The 10,501-nt window shown below is 36.0% G+C and overlaps 1 protein-coding gene across 1 annotated transcript; it reads right to left on the bottom strand.

The window, feature by feature from the left end:
- Window positions 1-292: 292 nt before the first annotated feature.
- Window positions 293-5,554, bottom strand: LOC109221440 (frataxin, mitochondrial). Its single transcript, XM_019385926.1, has 5 exons — window positions 5,247-5,554; window positions 3,663-3,735; window positions 2,381-2,428; window positions 2,210-2,304; window positions 293-675 (listed from the first exon to the last, which is right to left on the bottom strand). Exons 1-5 carry the CDS (start codon window positions 5,513-5,515, stop codon window positions 546-548), a joined length of 615 nt encoding a protein of 204 aa, XP_019241471.1. The 5' UTR covers window positions 5,516-5,554; the 3' UTR covers window positions 293-545.
- Between the last annotated feature and the right edge of the window lie 4,947 nt (window positions 5,555-10,501).

The raw sequence follows: 10,501 nt of genomic DNA, 5'->3' as shown, positions 1-10,501 counted from the left end.
ACCTTAAGACAATGAATAATAGTGATTCAGAACATTTCAAACTTCTTTACAAGTAGAATTTATTTTTTGCCTTTATTTGTTTTTCTAAAGTAGAGAAAGATGAGGCTCAACAAAATTGGGCATCGAGTGGAGAGACAAATTAAGCTCAATAAGCAAAGAAAGCCCAAAATAGCTTCATGGACTGAATTGAGAAAGTAGGCTCCCAAAAGTTATGACTCTAAAATCATAAAGTATAAAAGAATCTGAGTATCTAACCCAAAATATTAAGGCAATAGGTGAATTGATCCAATTATTGGATACCAATATCATTTTGCGAGCTCATTTTATAAGATGGACAGTGTACCTATTTTACAATCTAGCTCCATAATGTCCCAAACAACCATAAAATCACTTTTTCCATTCTCCAAAAATCACACCATATAATAGTTAAAAAGCAAAGATTTACAACTTACAAGAGAAAGATAATAGGAGCTATAGGTAATTATTCCAAACACGTAAATGCTACTAGAAGTAGCAACATTAAACATAAAAAAATCTGCAGTGATTCAAGAAAGATTAATGGCACTTCCGCATAGTTTTTCTAATTCGTCTTCCAAAACAGTTCGCAGGTTAGCCTTGGTTCGCCTATAGATCCAACCTTGAGAGTTCTGATCCCAGTCAAACCTTGATGGGCCACTGCAAGAAAAATGTTTCGTGAAGAACACAATGGAGAACAGATGGGTGCATATGTGAACACCCAAACTCAACACAAACCAGAACGAGCAAATGGTTATAGTATTATATGCCAACTTCAGTAAAAGCTCAAAGACAATTAAAAGATCACAATGCATTGAAGTGATACTGCTACCAATATGCAGAACCCACTTCCAGGTAGATTCGTACTATTTTTGGGAAATTTTGACAGTATGTTAAAACTTTTAATGAGTACTATTAGCTTAACTTTCTACACCTGAATCACAATGATAAAAAGAAAATGAAAAATATAGAAATAGCATATACTTATCCAGTCAACCCTGTACGATACCAAGTATCAACCAGTTTCTTTACTTTTCTTCCATCTGCTAGAACCCACTGCCAGGTAGACCCGTACTATTTTTGGTTAATAAACTAGGGTAACATCTATGCGCAAACGCTTCATCAAAAGAAAAGCACTTCGATCTTACTTCAAATATCAATCAGTTAAAAAATGTGGAAGAGGTCAAGCTCTACATGAAAGAGACAACTGCTAGTAATCAGTTGACGCTTATCTGGAAAATTACATGAAGAATAATACTAAGATCAATAAACTAGGTAATGTTATGAAGCCTAGATGTTGTTGGAACTAAATCGGTAAATCGGATTGAAATGAGCATACTGAGTTTAGTTAGATATCACAAGTTTAAAGTACCAGTGGAGGAACTCACAATGGACAACCTGCCGCATTGGTTAAACCAGCAAATCCAGTCAAGATGTTAGTGCAGTGTCTAAAACAAAATAAAACGTTTTGAATTTCTCCTCAAGAATCCAGATCTAGAACGGTTTTCTAAGAGATATTTAGATGCAATCAACATGCTGTTTGAGCATCACAACCTAAGTGGTAATTTTCAAAAGTTAGCAATCTTCAAGTTTTGGCAAGAAATCATGTTTAGGTAATTCTAACGTTCTTCCCACGCAACATCCTACGGTCATATGCATTCTTTAATGAAGAATGTGGAACACTGGGAATCCGATTTCACTTCGACCATGTCCAGGGAGAGTAAAGGGAAAGCCCCTCCACGATCCACACACTCTTTCGACATGGGCCTATTCATACTGCTAATACACATACACTGGTTATTAACAATCGCTTGCTGCTCCAAAATAATCTGTGTGTAAATATTACTCCTCATGGTTGTTTCTTTAATGTTGACTTTGCATCACAAATTCTTTTTCCTGAGCATGCTGAAGTGTTATATAAAACTGTACAGGAAGTAAGTACAAGATGTGTTTCCAAATTGACAAAAAGAGAGCACAAAGAAATAATTGAGGTGGCACAGGTGATGGATGTTTGTGGACTACATTGTGGGGCAGGTTGATTTTTGGTATGGTCCACCAAGAATATATGGAAATAAAAAGACAAACCAGGACACACGAGAGAGAGAGAGAGAGAGAGAGAGAGAGAGAGAGAGAGAGAGAGAGAGAGAGAGAGAGAGAGAGAGAGAGAGAGAGAGAGAGAGAGAGAGATTGCTACCTCACTGGCGAAGACATCCAAATCTGCCTATTGGGCGTTTGTTTGTTTATCACATAAGTTCCCAAGTCCCCAAGCTTCAGCGTTAACACCTCATTCTGAGAACAAAATCAAAACATCAAGACAAACAAGAACTCGAAAGAAATACAGTTTAATGAATTTTATCCTTCTCACCCCGTAATCCACATCGAAACCATCAATATCAACTGAGTCTCCATATTCCTGTCAAGTAGAACAAGAGACAACTGTTAACAAACAACCAAATAATGCAGAATGCTAATATTATGTACAAAACAACCCAACTCAATTTGACATTAGGAGATTGATGAACAATTTTAACAAGAGAAGGAAGGAAATGGGGCTGAATGGGGCCATAGTCTCTCCACGGATGCATAACCCATGTTTGGAGTAACGTGCTCCTCAACTCCCCAAAGAAAAAATAAGCATCTTCAACCAGCCACTTGGGAAATTCAATCCAAATGACATACATAGAGAGTTCTGATATTAGTGGAGTCCAATCTGATTCACACTCGAAGGCTGAGTTCCCTTCGTCAACTTAACAAAGATGGATTTCAATGTTAGAAACACCTTTCAAAGTTTAACCGCATCTTTTATTGTTTAGGCCTCTCAAAGTCAATTTAGGCATTGGTATTGATAAATAGCCCATGCACAAGAGAAAAGCTCTCTGTGGTATCTTTTTGATACTGAAGTAAAGAGTAATCCAATCTAAAGTTTTTAATTTCCGGTTGATATCAGCACAAATTACTGATATTGTTTTTGAAGTTGGCGCTAGTTTATAGTACCAATTGTAACCTTTTTATATTTACTGTTACCATTCTCAAAAAAAAAATTGTTACCTTTTTTTTTTTGCAGCGCCTGAAGATGAAACTTCTGGCCTCACCCATGATAGTTAAAAGTTCATCATACTTTTAAGTTTTGTGAAGGCCCGTTCTTAAAATGCATTAGGTTTAAGAGAAGTTCCTGATACTATCTAAACTTTTAGAAACAAAAAAAAAGAAGATATGATGTCATTACAGATATAACGATCTAAAATGTATTAAAACCAAATTTGAGACAAAAACTACAGATAACCAGGAAAAACAAATGTAGGTTTAAGATACTGGCCCAGGCCCCAAATCAGAAATGTTCCCTAAGACCCTCTTACACATAATTTGCACGTGGAAGTTTCAGAAAGCCAGCTGATGGCCTAATTCACCGATTAAAGCTTTCAAATGTAATGCCTACAGTCCACAAATATCAATCTTGTTCTATAAGTTAAGCATCCATAATGACAAACAAACTCAACAATTAGACTGAGAAATAAACATCAGTAATCCCATTGAAGTTCAAAGTGCAACCATTAAGATAAAGGTACATATACGGGGAAGTCTAACAAAAATATAAATACAAATAAAGTAAATACTTGAACTAAGTATATCAAAATACATCAGGGTACCTCCAACTTATCCAGCAAGCCATGGATAGTAGCATTAGCCAGTCTGTGATACTCATCTTCCTGCAGCAGAGAACTGTAGATTTGTAAATTTAGATGTTAGATACAAACACATTTTCCTTTACATCAATAAAATTCCAACTATGGAAGGACATTCTAAGAATGACATAGAGGAGACAACCTCCTCTGTTGATCTATTAGAGACGGAGAAACAGGCACACACCCGAGGCACGCCGGGGGGAGGGGGGGGGGGGATCAACTGTACTGTACATAAGACACAAATCTAAGTGCCAAGCACTGATTGTGTGGGACTAATTGCGCAAGATGGGAGCATTAGCCATAAGTTATGCATCCATTGGACGACAATCCATAGTGCAAATGTTTTGATGATACTCTTCCCTCTAACACTTAGAAAAAAGGTGTACCATCAAATTTCAGTCTTTCCCAATTTACTTTTCATCTGTCACTTATGTGCAGTTATTAGAAGCTTCTCCTGACTTCTTTCTTCTACGTTATGTATAAGACTTTTGATTTTGCATCCACCTTAACTGTACCTCACATCAACAATTGAACATCAACCATGCAACGCATCAGCAGAAACAAACCCAAAATAGCTATTCCGTTATCAGACACAAGTGTAAATCAACATTAAGATTCATCTATTACCACAGACACTTCTAGCACTGGACCACAGCTTCCACAAATCAATAAATTAACCTGCAGATGCATTCTCTCCTCAATTACATAGACAGTCAATCACATTTTCCCTATAGTCAAAGATTCTCTGAGATGAGGTATAAAATGAGGACACTAAGCTGCTTAATCAAATAAGAAAAAATTCCATCTTTGAACAACTATGCTCTTGCACCCATTATAGTGATGATTAGCAATTAGGCGAAGGAGCAGAGGGAAGGAAATCAAAAAGACCTTGTGTGTTTGGTATGACGGAAAATGTTTTCCTCAATGAAGTTGTTTTAACGAGTATGGAAAAAAAGCGATTAAAGCAACCAATGCCAATTACGTCATTTTGTTTACAAAAATCCAAACTTTATTCAATAGCACTTATTTCAAACAATGTTTGGACATTGATTATTTCAAAATTTTCAAATATAGTACTCCCTCCGGTTTTATGTGAACCTATTACTATTTGAGGAGTCAAACAAGGTTTTCTTGGACCATGTTTTTTTGCAAAAACAAAAAATTGAATTGCTAACTAGTGTGACTTATATAGTAGTACTATTTATGTGGTTTCTAAAAATGTAAATTTTATTTCAAAATTTTTGAAAATTCAATATCCGAGTTCACACCGAAATAATTAGTACAGTTTGACCCTCGTATTCCGAAAAGGTTCAATGAAATGGAGAGAGTAACATCCTAAGGTAGTCACAATTTTTGCAACAAAAGGCGATCAAACTAGTTTCAAACACATTGGAAACTAAGAAATCCAACTTATAAATACTCAATCTACGCTCTGCATTTATTCAAGCAAATTCCATAATCACCCAGCAACATGAACAAAAAATACCAAACACGGAAGTTGGAAGCAAGTGACTGGAACTAAAATTGTTACACATAAAGCAAACATACCGGTAATCGATAGCGGCAGGACCTTGAGAAGCATCTGGGAGAGGAGACGAGTGCGAGCAATAGCTTCTAGAAAGTTCTGAGAGAAACGATTTGGAAATAGTAACCGAAGGTTCTAGAAGATATTTACTATGAGTAGAAGAAGAAGAATAAGAAAGAAATGATCTTCGTATTATTGAAGAAGAGGGAGATGGGGAGAAATTAGGTTTGAGAGCTCTGCAAAGCGGTTTTCGAAGTAGAAGCAGCTTTTTGGAAGAAGAAGAAGCAGCCATTTTTGCAGCTTTAGGACAGTTTCGACTTCGCCGTTTTAGTTATTTTACAGAGGCTGCCAACTGGGCCAAACTCATTCACTAAGCCCATCATAACACCATGTACTCATTCTAATCTAAGGGGTTACTATTTAGCAATTAGCCAATATATTTTGAATTTTAATTTTTCGAAATAAAAATATATTGAATTATCTTGAAATTGAAATTTTAGTTCATATTAAGTACCGATTAATATCTAAATATTATCCCTAAGAATGGCCTTCCCCAGAAGAATGATAATATGAATCATTTAGTGCCACCACTTAAATTTTATCCCCGGTAAAAAAAAGTTTTATAAAAATAGTTTTTGGTCAGAATTTTGATGTATGTTGGTTTGAAATTTTTGGGCATGTCTTATGGTGATTTGGGAGAATTCTAAGGGAAATTACCAGCTATGTCCATTTATAAGTAGCTCATTATAAAAATTGGCCAATTGATAAAATATTACTAATATTAGCCAAATTAGCCAATTAGCTATTTGTAGCAAAAAAAATATCAAATTTTTGCTTTGTTTTGAGTGGGTGTTATTAGGATAGATTGGGCACAACTTAAGGAGCTTGAATCTCATTTTTGGGATGATTTGGTGAAGTTTTGAAGTCGTTTGAATTGAAAATTCGAAATAAAAGCTGAACATGAAAAAAATGATTTGTGTATCATTTGTGTATCACATATGTATCATATTTGTATCAATTGTGTATCACGTGTATATCCATGTAAACATGTGTGTGAGATACATGCGTGATACATGTTTAATACATGTGTCGCAGAAGACTTTTTTGAACTCGATTTAATTAAGAATTTTGATACAAAACTAGTCCAAATCACCTCCAATCTTCCTCAAATTTTGTATATTGACTTATCTATATATTTTCAATGAATTTCAACTATACCCATTGAAAAAGTTCCTGTTTTGTTTAGATTTTTGAAATATTGTATAGATTTTTATATTTCATCACCTTATTTGCCACCCCGTCCATGAAATTTCTTTTCCGTCTTGTATCTAATGTTGCTAATCACCCTTAAAAATATGGAAGGTGATTTTTGCATGTGATTCTTTGATAGAAAGAACCCTATTATTTAGGTTTTCAATTTTTGTTGGCTAGTTTTGGTAAGTCTATGACTAATGGCTAGAGGTTGGTAAGTTGAGATTTATATGGGACATTTGTGTAAGTTTCCCTTGAATTCTAATAGTTGCCATAATTTTGTAAGTTATGATGACCCATATAATATTTTGACGGTTGCCATATTTTTGTACAATTGGCTACAAATTTCTAATTGATCATTAGAATTCCCATTGTGGATGAAATTTTGGTGATCGTCAAATTCTTGGTGCTTTAAAATTATGTCTCGCGTCTTCAAAATTCTGACATCGAACTATTTTTCCAAAACTTTTCTTCATAGGATCAAAATATAAATAGTGATTTTAAAAAAATCCATCAAATGTCATTTCTTGTCGGACATGAACTCATTTTACATAAAAATTGAATTCGAGATCTCTTAGTCGTAGTATCCCTATCATACTCGCATTCGATATTTACACCAAATAATTATAATTTATCATAGTTAAGTCAAAAATTAATGTGAGAATATGCATTAATTAGCTATAGGGAAAATGCATAAGTACCCCCCCCGACCTATACCCGGATTTCCAACTATACACTTTTTCTTTGCGGGAATCCTATTACCTCCCCTAAACTTATTTTAAATGTAATTATTTGCACCCTTAACGCTAACAACTAAACTCTTGGCAAGTGGTGATCTACACGCGCCCCCACATGTATTTTTTGTACTTTTTTTTATTCTTTCTTCTTTTTCTTATCCTTTTTTCTTATTTCTTATTAATCTCATTTTTTTTTGGTTATTTCATTCTCTCTCTTTTTTTGTTTTGGTCACCGGCGGCATAAAATGGTGGTCGTCGGAATTTCACAAATACCATTTTTTCCGGTGAATTTTTTTTTCCGGCGATTGATTTTTGTCCCGATCTAAGTGTGTTTTGTTTTATATATATATATATATAAATTTTTCTTGAAAGTATAATTTATGTGTGGGAGGAAGAGCAAAAGAAATAAAAATGAATATAAGCTGAGAAAACTTTTTCCAGTTAAAATTTTAATACATCATTTTTTTCTGGCGTGGGAAAGGGTTTTCCGATGATGCAATTTTCCCCCCCAAATCTGGGTGTATTTTGCTTTGCTTATGAATAGATCTTTTTGAGAGTTTAATTTGTGTGTGAAAAAAAAAATAGAAGAAAAACGGTTAGACAAAGTCGTCGGTGAATGAATATCCGCCGAAATTAGAGAAGAAACGAAAAAAAAAGTAAAAGAAAAAAGACAAAGAAAAAGGAAAAGGAAAAGGAAAAGGAAAAAGTAAGAAAAAATGGTAAAAAAAGAATGAAAAATAATCTGAAAATCATTTTTTCTTGCTTTTCACTCTCCTTTGGGAGAGTGAAACACACACACTCTGCCACGTCAGCGTTAAGGGTACAAATAATTCCATTTAAAATAAGTTTAGGGGGGTAATAGAATTCCCGCAAAGAAAAAGTGTGTAGTTGGGAATCCGGGTATAGGTCAGGGGGGTACTTATGCATTTTTCCTTTAGTTGGGGGCTTCTTAGGGTCGAAATAACCCAGTCCTAGTCAAATTAAGACATGTTTGCGTTTTGGGCGTCCAGGGCAGCGTGGGGTGCTGGCCCTGGCCCTCAACTTTTCAACATTTTGTAAATTGCTCAAATTTTATTTTTTGCCTTTTCTTCCCAATTTCGCTCCAATTCGCGTAATTGCGTCCCAAATTGCATCCGAATGATTCCTACTCATAGAAATACCACAATTTAGCACAAATCATCATATTAAACATCTCAAATCTACGAGACATGAGCAAAATGTGAGGCAATATACATCAAAATATGCATACATTAAGCCAAACATCACAGTGTATCTAACTTGTAACTTGATTAGCACCATGAGTGTGTTTTTCTCAAGTGCCCATGTTCAGGACTATTTTTCTAACCTGCTCATGTCTTTCTTCCACCTGCCATGTCATTAGCTGACTGATGTTTTGTGGCTAATATAATGGGGTGTAAGATAGTTTGTTATTCACAAGTTGGGAAGTGGGTTGTTCCTACATTGGAAGAGAGAAGGCATTTTTGAAGCTTTTTAAGCACTTGTCCCTTTTATATCTTTGATTTAGGATACATACTTTTAAGTGTGTGCAATTAAGTACACTATATATTTATATATTATAATCAAAGACTTGGACTTGGACTTGGGGCTTGGGCGCGGGCCGGGTCAGATCCTAAAATTAATTATTTTATTTTTGTGACAGAAAAATCAAATTTATTTGAATTTTAAATTCAAAATTCGAATAAATAGTTATGTCTGTTATGAAAGGGTCCAACCAAATATGTATGTTTGTGAAACAACAAATCTTGTCTGAAAGGGTCTGTTGGTTACCTATAAATACACAAGAATTTTCAACGAAGTGGTATAGAAAAATCACAAGTATTATTTTAGGCTTTGTTGTATCCTGAAGAGAATCGTTTTGTATTTTCCTAAATTAGTATACAGGCGATAACTCTTTAAGGACAGTCGAATTTCACACCTCAAAGCTATTTTTTGTTTATTATTTTCTAACAATCTTAAAGAGTTATACTGCTATGGAGAAATTGATGTCTGTTGTTGAGAATCCGAAGGAGTTCATCAAACTTGATCGCTTTGATGGAACGAATTTTACCCGCTGGAGAGACAAGATGATATTCTTGTTGTCTGCTCTCAATATCTACTATGTTCTTGATTCTGCCTTGCTTGCGATGCCTGAGCCTACAGCAAAGATTCTGATGCAGTCAAGAAAGACAGTAAGAAACGAGAACATGATGAATTGTTGTGTCGCGGTCATATTCTGAATACCTCGACAGATCGACTCTATGATCTCTACTGCAATCTAAAGTCGCCAAGGGAAATTTGGACTGCTTTACTAACTGCCCAGAATGAAAAACGAGGTATTGACAAATTCCTGGTGTAACAACCCGGCCGGTCATTTTTGGAAATTACGCCCCGATCCCCCATTAACTGTTTCCCCTAAGTTCATTTCTGCTTTGGTTTGCCGGGACGTTGGGTGTTGAGTTTCGGAGAGTTTTGGGACACTTAGTCCCTAAACGAGAGCTTAAGTGTTGAAAAATGGTCCGTAGTCGGAACAGTGTGAAGACGACCTCGGAATGGATATCCGATGGTTCCGTTAGCTCCGTTAGGTGATTTTGGGGTTGGGAGCGTGTTCGAAATGTATTTTGGAAGTCCGTAGCTCATTTAGGCTTGAAATGCCGGAGTTTGTATTTTTGAAGTTTCCGGTCCGGTAGTGAGTTTTTGATCCGAGGGTCGGATTGGAATTCCGGAAATTACAGTAGTTCCGTCATGTCATTTGGGATGTGTGTGCAAAATTTCAGGTCATTCGGACGAGGTTTGGTCAGGTTTTTGATCGAAAGCGTGTTTGGTTGGAATTTGAGGTTCTTAGACTTGAATCTTTGATTAATTCGGGTTTCTGGCGTTGTTTTAGGTGTTTTAAGGATTGGTACAAGTTCGAATAAGGTATTAGGTGGTATTGGTGCTTTTAGTTGAGGTCCCGGGGGCCTCGGGATGATTTCAGGTGGTTGAGGGAAAATTTTGAAGTTGAATGAATTGCTGAAGGTTCTGTCATCTGGTATTTCCGCTTCTGCGGCTTGGGAAGGGCAGAAGCGGAGCCGCAGAAGTGGCTAGACCACTGCAGGAGCGAAATTCGAGTGCTTCTTCAGTTTCCGCAGGTGCGGAAGTTTAACCGCAGAAGCGGTTACGCACCTGCGAGTCGCAGATGCGGTCCTTGGAATTTTGTTTGAAACTGCAGAAGCGGTAATGAATCCGCATAAGCGGCAACCGCAGGTGCGGTGAAGGGCCGTAGAAGCGAAAATCTTGACTTTAATGAAGAA

The sequence above is a fragment of the Nicotiana attenuata genome, unplaced genomic scaffold (genome assembly GCF_001879085.1).
Source record: "Nicotiana attenuata strain UT unplaced genomic scaffold, NIATTr2, whole genome shotgun sequence".
Taxonomy (NCBI): Eukaryota; Viridiplantae; Streptophyta; class Magnoliopsida; order Solanales; family Solanaceae; genus Nicotiana; species Nicotiana attenuata.
This window is presented reverse-complemented; position numbering and strand designations above follow the sequence as displayed.